This window comes from Bos indicus, chromosome 10 (assembly GCF_029378745.1).
Source record: "Bos indicus isolate NIAB-ARS_2022 breed Sahiwal x Tharparkar chromosome 10, NIAB-ARS_B.indTharparkar_mat_pri_1.0, whole genome shotgun sequence".
In the NCBI taxonomy this organism is placed as follows: Eukaryota; Metazoa; Chordata; class Mammalia; order Artiodactyla; family Bovidae; genus Bos; species Bos indicus.
Genome location: NC_091769.1, coordinates 52487205 through 52506713, shown reverse-complemented (window position 1 = coordinate 52506713; position 19509 = coordinate 52487205). Strand labels below are relative to the sequence as shown.

Below are 19509 nucleotides of genomic sequence, written 5' to 3'. Positions count from 1 at the left end.
ACTGATCTGAACTGAATATAAGAGTTTGGATAGCTGTATAAATTTGGATACTTTTGGCTACATGTAGCAGAAAAGCCAACTCTTCAAGGAAATTTTTCTCATGTGGGGATAAGTCTAAGGATAGGTGCACTCCAGGCAGGGCTCCCCAAGCACCAGTTCTACTTCTGAGATTCCCTTGGTTCTTTCCTCCTTCAGCCTTAGGCTTACAGCATCATCTGAAAATATGATGGTGTCTGGAGAAGGAAAAGGAGACAGTCATCTCTGGTTACCCTTTAGAGACCCGTCATCAGACTTTCCCTGGTGTCTCATTGGCAAGGACCCAGGTTACATGCCCATTCCCAAATCCATCACTGGCAAGGGGAATGGGCCTTGGGAATTGGTTTGATGGTTCAGGCCAATCAGTTGGGTTGAAACAGATGCTGGGAAGTCAACCACAATAGACATTGTCCAACCCAGGCCAATTAATACCATTTCTTTGTAATTAATATTACATTTCTTTTAAAATGTATGTTCTTTGGAGAACTTTTGAAAAATATAAAGATGTATGAAGAAGAAAACAAAATCACCCGTGATTCTACAATTCAACCAGAACAGTTGTTAACATTTTGGAGTATTTCCTTGTAATCTTTTCTTTTCTTTTTATCTGTCATCTATCTTTTCTTCCTTCTCTCCTCCTTCCCTCCTTCCTTCCATCCATCCATCATCTCCATTCCTTCTTGGTCTACCCAGTGTCTCCCTAGATTGAATAGTGCCTTTGTTGTCAAACCAGAGTGATTAGATAGAAAGGATATGAGCTGTCCCAGACACTGGCCTGTGGACTAAAAAGTACCCGTGAGAAGCAGGACAGCATGGGCAGTGGAGTCCCCATGGATCTTGGCTCAAGGTCCAGCTCTTTGACCCAGCCAAACTTTTGCCCTATCTGAGCTTCAGTTTTCTCCTTTACAGATCATGGGGGCTGAGAAGGGATCGTTAGGGTCAAAACTAGCTCTGTTTTATCTGGCTTTGTTTGCCAGCAGGACTCAATCACGTGTGGTCAGCTTTTGTTTTGAGTTTTTGAGAAGAACATCTCTTATCAAATATCAAAAAATAATAAATGTACCTTTCTTAATGTGTCTTGAAAGATTTGGATAGTTGTACAATTTTAAGGAATAAAAAAGATAGTAAATTCTTAACTGAGAAAATGAAGAAAAGCCAGATGAGCCATACTCATACACAAGTGGGCAGAGCCTGTCTGACACCTGTCACCCTCAGAGCCCCCGTCGTCCAAACCCTGAAGATCATTTCTAACCATTCAGAGTAGCCCATTCCTATGTTTCTATGTAGGGACAGCTTGTACCTTTTTGGTTGCCCGTATTTTTCTCATGCAAATGCTTATGCCTTTCTCACTGAGATGCCCCAAATAACATGGCACCACTTCAGAGGTAAACCTGCTAAGCAGATTGGTGAGTTGCAGATTGTCCAAGACAAAATCGTAGGTTCAGGCTGTCAGGTGTCCAAATCACATGAGAATTTCTGACCTGAATTGCCAGCCTCCACTGTGATCTACAATTTAAAATCAATTTTTTGATTCCACCTTCTGGGGCTGGCTTCAGATCCATCCCAGGCTACTCATTCCTGAGTGTGTTTATGGGTTTGTGCACCTTCCCTCACTTGTGGGTGGACTCTGGCAGTATTTGCCAATGGGAGTCACATCCAACTCCACCCACTCCCCAACAGTGAGTAGGCTGAGAACCAACTCAGGGCCACAGATGAAAGCCGTTCTGTCTGCCCAGAATGAAAAGGTTGTTGCTTTTGGCCTCATTTCCCCCAAAATGTTTGTATTCAATGGTGAGAAAGTAGACTCTATCATTACAATTCATTTGGGAAGGCAAGGTGTTGTGACTTACCTTCTCCTGCCCTGAAATCTCCACCAATATCCAGTCATTCCTAATAAACATGCAGTTTAAAGCAATGTGCTAGTTGTATAAATACAGTTTCAAAATTAAGTCCCCATGTGCTGTGGCCTACTTAACCCCTCATTCTAACCAAACTGCTGCTTTTGAGCCTTTCCTGTGATAGAAGTTCCAGAGCCTTCTGGAGAGGGCTCCTTTGAGGCTGCTTTTTTTGTATGAGAATCCCTGAGTTCTTCATTCAACCAAGGGAGCACCAGAAGAAGAGTGAAGATAGAGACTATTTGTTAGGTTTTTTGCTTTTATTGAGAATATATTTAAGGCCCCATTACTCCTCTGGAAGTGGTATTATAGAGAAATTTAAACAGAGTTTGTATAAACAGGTGTTTGGGGGAATCACCATGACTTTTCTTACATTTAGTGCCTTGTGTAGTGTTGGTGATTATTGAGGAACTGACTTTCACATTTATGGGCTCTCTAAGCTCATACTTTCCTTCCTTACATTCCAAACATTTATTTGTTCTTTGGCAGTCAAGACAGCGATAGGGAAAATTAGAGGTGCCTTTTTTTGTTTTTTTGTTTTGGTCTGCCTAGTCGTGTGTTTTGGCTTCCCTGGTGGCTCAGTAGTAAAGAATCCACCTGCTGATGCAGGAGACATGGATTTGATCCCTGGGTTGGAAGATTCTCTGGAGAAGGGAATGGCCACCCACTCTAGTATTCTTGCATGGAGAATCCCATGGACAGAGGAGCCTGGCAGGCTACAGTCCATGGGGTTGCAAAAGGGTTGGACATGACATAGTGACAAAACAACAACAACAACAATAATCATGTATTTACGAAGTTGACCAGTTAAACAGTTCCTACTTATAAAAATATGTGATAGGAAAAGGGGAAAATCCCGCCTGAATATGATTTTTAGGGTGGTAGGTAAATTTCAGTAAACCATTTTTTCTTCAGAGCATGTTATTTGATAATTAATATTTATTAATAATTATATATAATCCACAATATGTATTTATTATTATCACTATTATTTGGATAATTCCCTTGTGATACTCTTTCTTAATATCCCAAATTGTCCTGTTCCTAAGAATATTTTTTTGTGAGGCCTTTCTCTCATTAGGGTTTCTTAAATGTTTTGGAAATCTCACATGAAAATATTGTAGCTTGATCTCTAACCAGCATTTTTGTGGGCTGCAGGTGAGAGCCACTTTGGAAAAAGTAAGAAAGAGAATGTATGGAGACTATGATGAAATGAGACAGAAGATTCGACAGCTCACCCAGGAACTGTCAGTAAGTAGCATCATGTGAAGGGATGCTAGGGCTTAGAACTCCCTCTCAGTTGCTAGTGCCTGAAGATACTTGAGTGTATCGTGTTCCTTGTGAGTGGAATCATAGGAACGTGATTGCACTGGGTCTGTGGTGCAGCTCGTGGGCTCTCCAGTTGTGGCGTGTGCTTAGTCGCTCCATAACGCGTGGAATCTTAGTTTCCTGACCAGGGATTGAACCCACCTCCCCTGCACTGGAAGGCAGATTCCTAATCCCTGGACAACCGGGGAAGTCCCTGGAATCATATTTTACATGAATTGAGGGAATATTATCATAGAATGAAGTTTATTATTTGAAGGAAAATTTTTGTGGCAAGAATAATTTTCACTTTCAAAGCATTCCCTCCAAAGTCAAGAACAAGACGAGGAAGGCAGCTCTATTATTATTAAATGATATTGTACTGGAGAGACTAGCCATGGAATTTAGCAAGAGAAATAGATTTAGAGGTATAAAAACTGGATAGGTAGATGAAAAACTATCACAGTTTACAAATCATATGACTACATACCCAGAAAACTCAAGCGAACCAATGAAAAAACTGCTGTAAACAGAAGAATTCTGTAAAGTAGCAGGGTAAAATATTAATGGACATAGACAAATAGATTGCAATATGCAAAAAACCAGTTAGAGGAAATAAAAGCAACAAAATACTGCCAGATATCTGGAAATAAATTTTAATAAGTAGAAAGACATATATATCATGTACTTGGAAAGGAAGATTCAACATCGTAAGACATTAATACCATTCGTGTTGATATGTAAGTTTAATATTACCCAGTAAAAGTATTAAAGGATTTTTATTTTATGTTGTTCTTTTACAACTGAACTAGGTGGTTCCATGGTGTACAGAAAATAAATATGAAGAGTTAAAATTCTAGGGGGAGAAAAAGGCAATGAAGGAGACTAGCCCTCTTATTATTACAAGAAATTGAGAAAGCCTCAGAGATGAAAACAGTATAGTATTGGCACATAAATAAATAGACATTAATGAAAAAGAGCCCAGAAATGTAACCCAATCTATGATAAATGCGGCATGTGAAATGAAGGAAGGAAAATAGACCAGTCAATATATGCTGTTGGGACAGACTTATATCTGGACAAATTCTGGGTAGATTTTGTTAAACTTAGTGCCAGAAGAAAATATATGTGAATTGTTTTACAGTCTTGGAGAGGGGAAGGTATTGTTTTATGAAGAGATGCAATTCCAAAATCACTAAAGGAAGAGTTAATGACACTGATAATTTTTACTACATTAAAATGAAGACTAGCGCTGGCAAAAATACCAAAGTCAAATGACAACCTGGGAAAAATTATTTGCCTTCGTACTATAGGTAGTAGGCATGGAGAATGAAATGGCAGCCCACTCCAGTGTTCTTGCCTGAGGAATCTCATGGACTGACGAGCCTTGCAAGCTGCAGTCCATGGGGTCGCAAGGAGTCAGACACGACTGAGCGACTAGTAGGCAAATATCCTGGATACTTAAAAAGCGCCCATGAATCAAAAAGAAAAATGCCCCACCTCATAAAAATAGGCAAAATATTTGTGACAGATAATTTATAGTAAAGGACAGATGAAGAGATCTTAAATTCCTCATTCTCAATAAGAGAAACTCAGATTAAAATGGTCCTGTGATGTCATTTTTATCTAGCAGATTGGCAAAACTGCAAAAGTGGAACAAGATGCTGTATTAGCTGTGCTATAGAGGAACAGGCAGATTGCTGCTTGGAATGTAGTTTGCATTACTTTTAGCAAAAGCAGTTTGGAATATCTACCCAAATTACAAATGCCTATATCCTTTGACAGCACTTCTCTTCCTAAGAATTTATTCTATAAGAAAAACTCTCACATATGTGAAATGATGTATGTATAAACTCAGTTGTTAAACATTGTTTATAATAGTAAAAAGATTGGAAACCTTACAAGTCCATTAAGAAAGAGAAAATTTTAAGAATATATTATATCTCTACAATCACAGAGTTGTAAAAAAATAAAAATGAATAAGTTCTTCAAAAAGATACAGAAAAATTTCAAAGATACAGAGTAAGTGGTAAAAAAGCAAGACACAGGAAAATGTCATGTGTAGTATACTACCATTTATGTAAACTAAGAGAAGAAAATAAATATATCTAGATTGTTTTGTGTGTGTACAAAAAATTACTGGGAGGATCATCAAGAAAGTAATTAGCAGTGGTTCCTACTTGAGGTGCAGCGTGGGCATGGTGGTAACTGAGCAGATGGGACAGGAGTGAAAAAATATTTTGTTTAGTATCTAATATTTAGAAATATTTAGTGCCTTTTCTACTTTTAAAATGTTTGAACTCTAGGAATATATTGCCTACTCAAAATTAGAGAAAAAATAAGCTTCCTCTGGTTTAACCTAGCTAATGTTTTATGGGGAAAACATTTAAAAGAATATTTGTGGTTAATAACCTTGAAGGAAAAGTCTATTCTGTATGACATACTTCCCATAAAAGTTAACATCTGCAGTAAAGGAGCACAGTTGCAACAGTCATGTATTAGAGTCTAGTTTATGTCTGGGCTGTGAAATTATCTGCTTAAGTAAGACCTACTGCCTTGATTACATGGGCTGGGAGTATACTGGCATATCCAGCTTGTCATTCTTATTGACATGTAGGAAGAGATTTGTGAAATTGTCACCTGCCAGTGGAAATTCACTCTGCCATCCACTGACGCTGACTGTAATTAAAGCCAGAGGACTGGATTTGCATGCATAAGCAGGTCTCTGCCCCTTGCTTTCCATTGGCACCTCCTGCACACCCTCGTTTTCTCATCTAGACTGTCACAGGAGCTTCATCTCTACCCGCAGTCTCCTCCTCCTCTGGGTCACACCACAGACTGTAGCCAGGTTAAGATGCTAACATGGGACTTTCCTGGTGGTCCAGTAGTTAAGACTTCACCTTCCAATGCAGGTGATGTGGGTTTGATACCTGGTTGGGGAGCTAAGATCCCACATGCCTCATAGGCCAAAGGTCAAAACATAAAACAAAGCAATATTGTAACAAATTCAATAAAGACTTAAAAATGATCCACATCAAAAATAATCTTAAAAAAAAAAAAACATGCTAACTTATTGGCTGTATGAATGTGCCCTGAGCAGGAACACACCTCCTGTCCCTGGCCTGCTATTTCTTCCCTCTCCCAAGGGTACACTGCTTCCGGTGCCTCCCACAGGCCTCACAGGATCAACCCTTGAGCCTCCCAGAACCTTACCTCTGGTTCTATTGCCTCCTGGCCTTTCTATATACTCAGCCCTTCTTTAAGGTCTAGCTTAAGACTGGGCTCTGATGAAACTCTGAAACACATTAAATATACATCCAACAAAGACAACACAACAACAGCAGCAGCCACAAAACAACTCCTGGGAACTGGGTGAGTCCAAAGCATATTCCTTCTATGGTGAGTAGGCAAAAGCAAGACTGTACAAAGTCATATCCAACTAGGTTCTAGTTGTAAAGGTAGCTATACATTTGCATTCAAATCCCTTAACTTCTCTCCTTCCCTTTCCTCCCTATAAAAAGGCATGTTCTGGGGGCTGCATAGTGTTGTGAGAAGTAAGTGAGGCCCTGATGGGGAAGGAGTGAATCATCCAGGGGAAAAGTTGTCTTGCCTTTCTGCTCTCTAGGTCATGCAGATGTTGACTTTTTAATGTCAAGCTGTACTTGAAGTATCATTGACCCTGATGTGTCTGCCCTCAGGAGAAAGTTGTGACCTAGCTGAAGATTTTTGTGAGCGTGTATGGTTTGGTTGTGTGTAACTGTCTCTTCAATCTGTCCAGGTTTCACAGGCAAAGCAGGACTATCTGGAGAATCACATCCAAACCCAGTCGTCAGCCCTGGACAGTTTTAATGCCATGAACGCGGCGCTGGCGTCAGACTCCATCAGCTTGCAGGTACTCACCTGCTCCCCGTTGGCCGGGTTGTCCTCTGTTCCAGCGCACATGAGCTTAGCCAAGGGTGGGCCCTGTGTCTTTGTATTAGAGTAAGTCACAGAATGTTCTCGGCTCATTATTCAGAATACACTCGGCCACAGTAAAGGCTGAGCCAAGGAGACGGTTAAGGAAGGAAGCTGATGGAAATGCTTCCAAGCTGAGACTCCCAACCTTGCAGCTGCAGTTGGTTTTGTCCTTATTAACATGGGGGTTTAGATCCTGAGTTCAGCACTAGTGATATCACTTGTCCCGCTAGACACCTGAGTGGTCCTGAGCATCAGGGCCTGAAACAGCGTATCACCCAACATATCACCCATATCTCCCTCATGCTGCAGTGTTAGGAGAAGTCTCACCAGTCACTGGAAAGATGGCCTTAACCCAAGGCAATCCTCATTTCTTCATGACGAGTAACTCCCAAAGGCTATTAGGCATGTTTTCCTAATGTAGAAATTATTTTGCATTAAAAGGAAAAACCGTGTGCCTTCCAGAGAACACCTAGGAGTGCCAGACAGGGATGCCAGAAAGAGTCAGGGTCCTGCACGTGTGCAGGTGTGTGTGGTCAACCCGCATCAAGGGGATTCTTCTTGTTATTACTATGATTTGTTGGGAGTTAATCCCTCACATGCTGCCTATTGTTACTCTTTCAACCGAGCCCCCCATGTAATATGCAAATTAATTTGAAAATGTTCAGAGCCAAGCATTAGATTCAACATTATATTCAACAGCCTCCTCGGGCTTTAATTTCCAAACATGCAAATAATAGATTCTGTCCCCTTCCAATTTTATTTGGCTCTTATCTCTTTACCTTCCTCTTCAAAGTTCACACAAGCTATTTCATATCCTTTCTGGTTCTCTATAAATAATTTGCTAGATAAGCAAACAAATTTTATGTTGGGATGATCCACTTCCCCTAGGATCCAGTACTTTTTGCTGACAGCTGACTGGGCGGTAGTGCCAGCGTTGAAGCTAGGATATAGTTCCACAGTGGGGCAGACCTTGTGTTTGGATTTGTTTGGAAGCCCATTTCTGGTGGGGCTCTGAGTCCCACCCTTTTCCTGGCTCCCCTTAGAGCATGCCAGCTTTCCCCTGGCCTCATGCCAGGCCCTGCTTTGGGTCTGGTTTATTCAGTAGCCTTTGTTTTCTCTTCCTCCTGCCATCAAGGGGGTTTGTCCAGGCTCCCTTTCCTTCTCTCCTGGACATGTTCTCACCCTGGCCAACTAGGAAAGGCTGTATCTTACCTGACTTCACATCTGGTTGGTATCTGTGTTTTTTTTTCTTCCCCATCATACTTCTGATTTGCCACCCCCTGTTGACTGTAAAAACAACAACAACAACAACATACAACCTAAAAGTTGAGAGTTCTGTTTTATTCGGAGACCTCCCTGAGGACTATAGCCCAGGATTCAGTCTCTCAGAGAGTTCTGAGGAACTGTTCCAAAGAAGTAAGGGAGGACCAGGATATACAGGAGTTTTGGCTGGGAAAAAAAAAAAAATGTAGTCAAACATCAGAAGATTGCTGTTAATCACAAAAGAGAGAGATCTTAAGTTAATGTTTTTAATGCTTTTCTATGTATGATAAGATATAAGAGTCTGGGCTCATGGACATTATTTCTTTGGTATGCATCTTAACTCTCTAGGCCTGGTATCCTGCTTTTTCCCATCCTGAATTCCCCTCAGGGCACACTTTCAGGTGGGCTGCCCTGGCTGATGGCTTGATGGCCAGCAGCATTCATTGTTTACTGGAATGGCAGGCAGGCAGGCAGCACTTTTGTCCCCATCAGTGACACTCCAGGCATTCACTTCCAAGGTCAGCTGTTAGAACAGCGTCCACCCTAACCCAGGGACCCTGACTGATTCCTCATCATGGTCTAGTCTCTTATTCCAGGGCAGTCAGAGGAGCCTTATAATGAAAAGATTAAAAATTGTTGTTTGAGAAAAATAAGAAGAAGTGGGTGGAGGCAGGGAAAGAGGAGGAGTGGAGGAAAGAAAGATACTGTCTCATGGCCAGGAAACTCAGATGCGTCTGAAGATATTAGCTTCTAATTTCTTCCATTGTCTAGTCTACCCCATTTTCATTATTAATGACAATAAGACCAGGTCTTCAGTTCGACTTTATAGAATGTCAAAGCTGGAAAGAACGATTGAGATGATCTCCAACCCCGTTGTTTGATGGATAAACAAACTGAGACCAACAGAAATGACTTGAACAATGTGTGTAGCTCCAGTCCTGGTCTCTTGGCATCTGATACAGGTTCTGAGCACAGGACTGGTCTCTGTAAAGCCAGTGGGACTTGGAGAGAGGATGCTTGGCCAGGTGGTTTTCCAAGCTCCTTGCATCTCCAACGTTCTGTGATTCCAGCCTCCAAATGGCTTCTGTATTTTCTTTCATACCTATATACCACCACTAAAAATCCTTTTTTACTGACTTGAATAGGTTTAGGAATGAAGCTTATTATCCAAGGTGGAGGCTCAGGAGTGGAGGAGCTTCAGAGACTGGCCAGCTACAAAGAGGACACAGGTGTTAGGAAGTGAGTCCAACACCAACATCTTATATTAGAAGAATTCCCAGCTCTTCTATATGAGTTGTAGGTAACTGCAGGAGGCAGTAGGAGGGGGTAGAAGTTGCCTTGTGTCTAGTGCTAGGAATTCTGGGGTTGTGGAAGCCATTCCTCTGTAATGAGAGTTAAGCGTGAAATAGCAACAGTATTAATTTAAGCATTCCTGCTTCAGTGGCGGTCTGGATTAATGAGCATCAGGCGTCTGACACTTGTCAGGCACTTGTTGCAGACTCTGTTCACCAGTCCTCCCTTCATCACTACCCTTCTCTGCCTGAGGGAAGTGCATGCAGCATCATAGTAGCCTCAGCCATGTTGTTGCTATTCTGGCAGCTCGTCTACAGGTGCTGAAGTAAACAGCCTGTTCAAGAAATAAGGGGGAATACCTCCTTTTTATAAAATACCTATTTGGTTTTCTGACTTAGGAATTTAGAAAATGTAGAAGATTTTAACAGAGAAGAAAGGTAATACCATCCATACTCCTGTCCCTAGTGAAGGTGGTTATTTGAATTTGGTAACTCTCCTAGTCTTCCCCTCTCTCCCCGGTGGCTCAGCAGTAGAGAATCTGCCTGCCAATGCAGGAGACATGGGTTTGATCCCTGGTTTAAGAAGATCCCCTGGAGAAGGAAATGGCCGTCCACTCCAGTATTCTTTCCTGAAGAATCCTATGGACAGAAGAGCCTGGTGGGCTGCAGTCCATGGGGTTCCAAGAGTTGGATACAATTTAGTGACTAAACAACAGCAAGAACTACAACCTCCTAGTCTTTTTTTTTTTTTTTGCTGGGCATTTGAACAGATGCTTATGCTTTTTTTTCAAAGTGGGGTTCTTCTGTACTTATTGTTTTCAAACCCAATTTCTTTACGTGTGAAATTATGTGTCATTAACATTTTTCCTTGGAAAAGGGTTTGATCCATTTCCATCCATCCTAGGCAGTGGTCCGTGGTGTTGGCAGCAGTGATGGGGAATTATGGGGAAGCTGGCTGGCTTCAGTACAGGGCAGCAGACCTCCTGACCACCAGGGGGCCCTCAGGCGCTCTAATACCAGGGGCCCAGGCTTGTAGCTCCTGTTGCTGATGTCTCAACAGTTAATGACAAAGGGATGTCCCGGTGTGGTCTGGCCCGTTTTCTCACACCGCTAGATCTGGTTTTTATTTTCATCCCATCAGAAAACCCTTGTGGATGTTACTTTGGAGAACAGCAACATCAAGGATCAGATCAGAAATCTGCAGCAGACATACACAGCCTCCATGGACAAGCTGCGGGAGAAGCAGAGGCAGTTAGATGCGGCGCAGGTTGAAAACAAACTGCTGAAAATGAAGGTAAGTACAGGAGCATGGATCTCCTGCTCACCGTTTCCTCCTCTTGCCTCCTCCTCCTCTCTCTCCTTCCATCATCAGCTCTCCCATTCCGATTTCTCCATTCTCTTCTCTGTTGGGTTTTGGTGCCCTTCTGTGGCCAACCACGCAGGATCTGACCTGACGGCACTGAGAGGGTTTCTGTGTTCAGAGCTGTCAGTGCAGATTGGGGGCACCCCCATACACACCCCATTGGGCTCTCCTGCCTCGATCCCAGTGGCCTCAGCTGCCAAGACCTCATCATGGCACTGCCCTTATGTACTGAGAGAGCCCTTGGGATGCCTGCAGGTTTGGGGCTTGAGAAGCTTCAGTGTTGGGGACTTCTCCAGTGGTCCAGTGGTTAAAAATCTGCCTGCCAAATGCATGGGACATGGGTTTGATCCCTGGTCTGGAAAGATCCCACATGCCACGAGGCAACTAAGCCTGTGCACCGTAACTACTGAGTCCTCGCTCTAGAGCCCGTGCTCCAGAGCAAGAGAATCCACTGCAGCGAGAAGCCTGAGCGCCAAAACAAAGAGTAGCTCCCGCTCACTGTAATTAGAGAAAACCCGCATGCAGCAATGAAGACCTAGCACAATCCCAAAATTAATTATTTAAAAAAGAAGATTCACTGTTTAGCTTCTCTTTTAGATCCCAAGGTCTTTTTGTCTGGTTTGAAAATGAAGAGCTGAGGGGCCCCCTGGAAGAAAATGAATGGGTGACCAAGGACTCTAGGCAGTGTCACTCCTGACCCCAGGCCTGGCTTATTCTGCAGCTCAACCTCTAAAGCCCTGGAGGTCTCAGTGCTCCTTCCATATGTGAGGCGTGGAGCCCTCGCTCGTCCATGGATCTGCTCCTGGCTCTGAAAAGAGTTCCTACCCAGTGCCAGGAGCAGAGCCACAAACAGCTCCCAGAAGTCACTCAACAAATTATTTCCTGAATGAATTTGTTTTCATTTGAACCTGTGCTTCTCAGATTGTGTTCAACACAGCCTAGCCTGTTCTAGAGGAGAGTGCCTTGTGGGTTGCATTCAGTTCAGTTCAGTCACTCAGTTGTGTCTGACTCTTTGCAACCCCATGAACCGCAGCATGTCAGGCCTCCCTGTCCATCACCAAATCCCAGAGTTTACCCAAACTCATGTCCATTGAGTCGGTGATGCCATCTAACCATCTCATCCTCTGTCGTCCCCTTCTCCTGCCCTCAGTCTTTCCCAGCATCAGAGTCTTTTCACATGAGTCAGCTCTTCGCATCAGGTGGCCAAAATATTGGAGTTTCAGCTTCAACATCAGTCCTTCTAATGAACACCCAGGACTGATTTCCTTTAGGATGGACTGGTTGGATCTCCTTGCAGTCCAAGGGACTCTCAAGAGTCTTCTCCAACACCACAGTTTAAAAGCATCAGTTCTTCAGCGCTCAGCCCTCTTCACAGTCCAACTCTCACATCCATACATGACTACTGGAAAAACCATAGCCTTGACTAGACGGACCTTTGTTGACAAAGTAATGTCTCTGCTTTTTAATATGCTGTCTAGGTTGGTCATAACTTTCCTTCCAAGGAGTAAGCATCTTTTAATTTCAGGGCTGCAGTCACCATTTGCAGTGATTTTGGAGCCCCCCAGAATAAAGTCAGCCACTGTTTCCCCATCTATTTGCCATGAAGTGATGGGACCGGATGCCATGATCTTCGTTTTCTGAATGTTGAGCTTTAAGCCAACTTTTTCACTCTCCTCTTTCACTTCCATCAAGAGGCTCTTTAGTTCTTCTTCACTTTCTGCCATAAGGGTGGTATCATCTGCATATCTGAGGCTATTGATATTTCTCCCGGGAATCTTGATTCCAGCTTGTGCTTCATCCAGCCCAGGGTTTCTCATGATGTACTCTGCATATAAGTTAAATAAGCAGGGTGACAATATACAGCCTTGATATACAGTATATATACAGTATACAGTATACCACACAGTATACAGTACACAACAATGTACAGGTTGTATACCCACATGATTTATTGCACGAATCAGAGTATGTTTGGGAATGAAAGGAAGTGCTGTTAAGAATTAGGGGAATAGCCTGAGCTACATGGTCCTCTCCATAAAGTCTACCCACAGGGCAGCTGATGGGGAGGACAGGCTGCTATCCCACACTGCGTGGTCTCCATGATGACTGCCCGTGGGCCCTGCCATCACCACCCACTTGGCCAAACACAGCCACCTGGGGGAGGGGAAGGAGCCAGGGAGCTACATAGTCAGTCAGCTCCTCCCTGCTTTCCTTTCAAACAGGGCTGTTCTTCTATTTCTGCTTTCATGTATTGTATTTCTGCACAAGAGTTACTTCGAAAGAAAGGGGTTTGTTGCTGAAACATTCTGAAGTGATTGTTAGGAGTTTCTCCCTCAGGGCAGGATCTTTATGCGGTCATTCATCCCACAAATATGTATTGAGTGTCTGCTCTCTACATCCATGCTCCGCAGCCGTCTGTTCCAGTGCTGTGGTGTCAGGGAGACCAAGCCTCTAACCCAGCCTGCAATTGTGTTTTGGAGGCTAATGCTTTACCCCAAAATAACAATTTAAGAAGTGACAGTATTTCACGTAACCTGGATGCAGTGTCAGCAGGACATGAGGGACAGAGCTTGTTTTCAAATTGGAGATGAAGCACAGGACACACTGGGTCTCTCTCAGTTCGTGATAATCTCCATTCAGGATTTCCCATGTTGTGGCTTCTTGGTAGCAAAACTTGCCTAGTGATGAGAAAGGAGATGTAGAGGACATCAGAGGAGACTTTGGTCCAGTCTTTGGAATAAACATCATGTAACCTCTTAAGGTTGTAGTATACTCTGCTTATATAGAGATTATCTACCCAGCTAACTCAGCTCTCTTGAATTAGCAATCAGCTGGAGGGAAGAGACACCAACACACTTTCAGAGGCATAAAATTAATGGCCTGAGCTTTACAGGCAAGGGCAGGGCCTAGGCAGAAAGGAAGCAGCAGCCACCCCCAACATATGCCTGCCTGCCCACTTTACTTTTTCTCATCTGCTAGGCTGGGTCTGTGCAAGCCCCCAGGAGCCCCCAGATTGGGTTCTGCAAACCACATGGGAACATTTCCAACTGCACCAGTTGGGAAAGCACAAAAGTATGGAAAGGATGAGTCCAAATTTCTTACATGAGCTGAAGTCTTCTCTAGGGACTGAAAGCTGATAAGATGGTTTCAATTCCATGTGGCACCTTCTCTTCAAAGGCTTTCCTGTTCTTCTGACTTATTTTTTAGTGTATGCATGTGGGGGGAAAATGTCAAACAAATATGAAAGGTAACGTGGAGGTAGGCATACACCATTTTACATTCCTACCACCATGTAGGAGAATTCCAGTTTCTCCCCATCGTTGCCAATACTGGTTACTCTCTTACTGATTGTAGCCATCCTTGTGGGTGTGAAGTGGTAGTTAATTGCATCCTTGATAACCAGTGATGTTGAGCGTTGTTTCATGCATTTGTTGGTCATCTGTATATTTTTTCTGGAGTGTCTGTCAGATCCTTTACCCATTTAAAAATTAGGTTATTGATATTTTATTGTTGAGTTGTAAAAATTCTTTATATATTCTGGATACAAATTATTAGATGTATAATTTGAAAGAATTTCCCCCCACTCTCTGTGTTGCCTTTTCAATTTCTTGATGCTATCCTTTGAAGCACAGCAGTTTTTAATATTGAATATCGATGAAGTCAAATCTATGTATCTCTTTTCTTGTCTATTGTGCTTTTGGAGTCATATCTGAGAAGCCATTGCTTAATCAAAGGTCACAAATTTTCTTTCTAAGAGTTTCATAGTTTTGGCTTTAACATTTTAAGTTTTTCATCCATTTTGAGTTCATTTTTATATATGGTGTTTTAGGGACCCAACCTCATTCCTTTGTATGTGACAAATCCGACTGTCCCAGCACTATTTGTTGAAAAGACTCTACTTTTCACAGTGAAAGACCTTGGTAATTGTTTAAAATTGTTAATTGTTTAACGGTTTAATTGTTTAAAATTTAATTTTTATATCAGGTAAATTATTGGTTTCAAAGTCAGCTCTATGAAACAAGTGTAAGAAACAGCACATCTGTATCTGCCCTTTCCTCTCTTATTCCCTCTTTCTTCATTTAGCAAACCTTTTTATTTTTAAATTTTATAGTTTATCCTGCTGCTGCTGCTGCTAAGTCACTTCAGTCGTGTCCGACTCTGTGTGACCCCATAGACAGCAGCCCACCAGGCTCCCCCGTCCCTGGGATTGTCCAAGCAAGAACACTGGAGTGGGTTGCCATTTCCTTCTCCAATGCATGCTCTGACCCAATTCTGATAATGTAGTGGTCTTATTTTCATCCCACAACAGAGTGAATTTGTTTTCATTTGCATCTATGCTTTTCAGATTGTGTTCAGCACAGCCTTTTGGCTGTTCTAGAGGAGAATGCCTTGTGGGGAGAATATCCTCATGATTTATTGCTCAAATTGCTTAGATTCTTGAGTACTCAAGACTTTCAAAAAGCATGTCTTTCTGAGGCCAGTTAGAATGTGGATATATTACCTAGTATAGTGAAGGACAGGGAAGCCTGGCGTGCTTCAGTCCATGGGTTGCAAGAGTCAGACACAACTTAGCGACTGAAAAACAACAATATTACCTAGAGGGAAAGGGTTGTTAAAACTGATAGAATAAAATATGATAAAATTTCAGGAGGAAAATAACATTACACAGGAAAAGGCACTGAAGAAAGGGGTTAATAAGACAGTGCAGGGACTTCCCTGGTGGTTAAGAATCCACCTTGCAATGTAGGGGACATGGGTTTGATCCCTGGTCGGGGAACTAAGATCTCACGTGCTGTGTGGCAACTAAGCCTGACCGCCACAATTACTGAGCCTGTGTGCCACAACTAGAGTCTGTGTGCCATAGTAAAAGATCCCACACGAAGCAACAAAGATCCTGTGTGCCCAAGAGCCAATGCAGCCAAATAAACATAAAGAAAAAAATAAGACAGTGGAGCACATTTTAGAGAGAATTCAATTTTAAAACAGTTAGATTTGAAGTGCAGTGTTGATAGAGAAGTATGTTTCTACCTTGTGAAAAAGTCGCTCGTGGGACACCTTTTCCTGATAATATTAGTATCAAGTAAATAAGTTTACAGGGCTACTTTTAATGTTCCATGCACCTGCTCGTCCCTTTTCCTTCTTCCTTCTATCTCTTTCCCCATCAGTTCCTGCTGCCTCTGTCCCCTGCAGAGCCCTGGCCCCTGGGCCCACTCCTCTGTGAGTTCATGCTTGACACATACAGAGTGTAAGGTGCAGATTCGCCAGAAACTGCTGAAGCTGTAGCTCTGAAGTGAGTCTCTGTGCAGGTGGAATGCTCCCAACAAGCCAACGCAGAGGTGATGAGAGAGATGACCCGGAAGCTGTACAGCCAATACGAAGAGAAGCTGCAGGAGGAGCAGCAGCGGCACAATGCAGAGAAGGAGGCTCTCCTGGTGTGTATGTCCCACCTGCTGACGGAACAACCGGGGAGTGTTGGGTGCATTATTGTTGAAAATGAAGTCGCTCAGTCGTGTCCAACTCTTTGCGACCTCATAGACTGTAGCCTACCAGGTTCCTCTGTCCATGGGATCTTCCAGGCAATAGTACTGGAGTGGATTGCCATTTCCTTCTCCAGGGGATCTTCCCAACCCAGGGCTCGAACCCGGGTCTCCTGCATTGTAGACAGACGCTTTACCTTCTGAGCCACCAGGGGTGAGCTTTAAATGGGAAGGTGTGTACTTGGAGGTGAGTTAGTGGACTCTAACATGGGTTTAGTATGTGCCCACTCACTCCTCTCCCTTCTCCCTCCCTTCCTTTACTCACCTTCCTCCCTGCTTAAAAGAGCCCTCAATCTCTGTCTCTCAGTACACCCCTTTCTCCAGCCAGTCTGACCATTTGCCACATCCAGGTTGACCCTGGCTTACCTGAAGCTGTGCATTTCCTCACCGCATCTTCTCCTCCTTCCCTATCCCCATCCTGCTTATGCTTCCTGAGAGTCTTGAAGATGCCAGCATCTCCACGAATGAAGTCTTTCCTCCTCACACAGCTGCAAGTGTCCCCAGTCCTGGGGAAGCCCGTTCTCTGTTCTCTGCTGTGGAATTCTCTTGTCCCTGTTATTAGAGCTGGGCTGTGCATCTCCCACCTTGGCTTCTCTAGCGGAGCATCAATTCCTTGAGGACAGGGACTCCAATCTGCCTCATCTTGTGTCCTCACAGGCTTAGTACATGTGCTGAATAATTGACTGAGCTGGTGTTTGGGAGAAAGATCTGGGCACTCTGCATTCAATTCCACTTCTAGCCCTAATTCCCTTTATGTTGTTGGCAAATACAGTGATACTTTGAGCATCTTGTCAGGGGATAAATAACATTTGTAGGCTCTTTTTTTTTTTTTTTCCTTAAGAAGGGGGAAAAAAGGCAGAAAGATAACTAGGCCCTTGCAGTGTGTCTTTTATTCATTGGTTAGAACCAGAATCATGGAATTTGGGTTCGTGATTCTCTGAGACTCTTCTAGGCTCCCGGGTCATGCTTCTAAAGAGACAAGATGATTTAGTGGGGCCTGAGCTGTTTGAACCCTGATTGGTAGTGACTGAGTGTTCTGAGAAGAGTGTGTTTCTTTTGCAGGAAGAAACCAATAGTTTTCTGAAAGCCATTGAAGAAGCCAATAAAAAGATGCAAGCGGCAGAGATCAGCCTAGAGGAGAAGGACCAGAGGATCGGGGAGCTGGACAGGCTTATTGAGCGCATGGAGAAGGTAACAGCTTGGAGCCCGCGGGCCCCTTACCCAGCCTCCCTGTAGTGTAACAGCTCCCCTCAGGCCTGCCCAAAGGTGTGAGAAGCCCTCACCACAGATCCCTCTCATTCCTACAACTTGTGACTTGAAATAACAAAGACAGAACTATAAAGTAAAGTATATGGATGTAAAGCCATTATCCTCCAGTTAAAAATAAATCTAGAAAAAAAAGAAACAGCAAAAAGTAAAGTATATGGAAGTTCTACCAAGTCCTAAGTGTTCCTATGTTGAAAATTTTGATGCTTCTAACATCATTACATACAAAATTATTTATAGAAATTAATCTTTTAGCAGCCCTGCTTTGCTGGGGCCCTCAGCATGAACTTGGTTTCCTTGGCAGGTAGTCAAGCCCTGTTTCCATGTTACATTGACACCCCAAGCCAGTTGTTTCTGGGACCGGGGTCTGAAGGGTTGTTTATGCATCAGAGTAGGGGAAATTGCTCTCCGTGGGTGGGGGTGGAGCAGGGAGAGCCTGCAGAAGACAGGAGCTCAGCTGGGATAATGAGCCAGTCTAGAGAGAGGGAAGAAATGAAGTGGGAAGTGGAGAAAAGATAAGAGGTGGGAGAGAGGAAAGAGAAAAAGCAAGAAAGATGAAGGGAGGGTGACCTTTACCAGGTGACAGCTGACTTCCAAGTGAGAGTGGTGGTTGAGGACTAGAGCTGTGGGTTCTAGGAAGTGGCTCTCTAGCTGTGTGAGTTTACAAAAGAGAGGGGACCAGCCAAGAGCACCCTTCAGCATCCTGTGACCCACACTGGACACTGAGAATCCCCACGCCAAGGATGGAGGGAGGGGAATGACCGGGGAAGCAGGGTCAACAGCTGGGCTTCCGGCTGGTTCCGAGAAGAGGGCTGACCTGTGATGTCTGTGGCCTGGTCCCCTCTACACTCCTCTGACCAATAAGGTGGGAATAGCATTAAACAGAGCTTCTCAGCTGGCCAGGGGGCTCTTCTTTTAAGTAATATCTTTTGAGGGGAGGGACTTGAACAAATAAAGAGTCAGTTATAATTTCATCTCTACCCTCTGGGAAAGCAGAATCCTATCTTGTCTTGAAGAAAAGGTCAGTGGCATGGTTAGGGCTGATGTCGGTACTGGTTGTAGATGGTGGTTGTAATGATTGGGCACTGAAGGCATTTTGTAGAATGCAGGCAAGCTTTCCTCTACATCGCCGCTCTCCTGCAACAGCAGAAGGTGCTGGTTAAAGCACACTCCCCCCGAGTGACAGGCTGTCCTGCAGCAAACAGGAGCCAGGTGAGCGGGTGGTCTGGGGAGGGGTGTGTGCAGGGAAACCATCTCACAGAGAGACTATCCATGTTTTAGAATCATGAACCTAGGGTTTGAGTCTTGGCTCTCTTTCTAGTTGCAGGAAGTTACTTGACTCTTCCAAATTTAGCTTCCTCTTCTGTAAAATGTTGATAATAGTAATTCTTATTCTTAGGCCTTTTGTGAGGAGTCAACAAGAAAAATCCAGGCCAAATGTTAAGGGCAGTGCCTGGCATATATAGAGTAGGGGCTCAAAAAATGTGTGGCTCTGGTTTTTAGGTTTTGACTTACATAAATGTCTGCCCCTGGTGTCATCTTTTTTTTGTTTCAGCTGGACCTGTTCTATAGCTTAGTTTCTTTGTCTCCTTGGG

General features: G+C 43.5%; 1 protein-coding gene across 4 annotated transcripts in view; it reads left to right on the top strand.

Moving 5' to 3' along the window:
- MYZAP (myocardial zonula adherens protein) overlaps positions 1-19509 on the top strand; it is a 124499-nt gene that overhangs the window by 42592 nt on the left and 62398 nt on the right. For all 4 annotated transcript variants that reach the window (XM_070797497.1, XM_019968764.2, XM_019968762.2 and 1 more), the window contains 5 exons: positions 3090-3182; positions 7015-7128; positions 10890-11042; positions 16418-16543; positions 17711-17839. In XM_070797497.1, coding sequence (XP_070653598.1) covers positions 3090-3182; positions 7015-7128; positions 10890-11042; positions 16418-16543; positions 17711-17839 — 615 coding nt within the window. The remainder of the gene's footprint in view (positions 1-3089; positions 3183-7014; positions 7129-10889; positions 11043-16417; positions 16544-17710; positions 17840-19509) is intronic.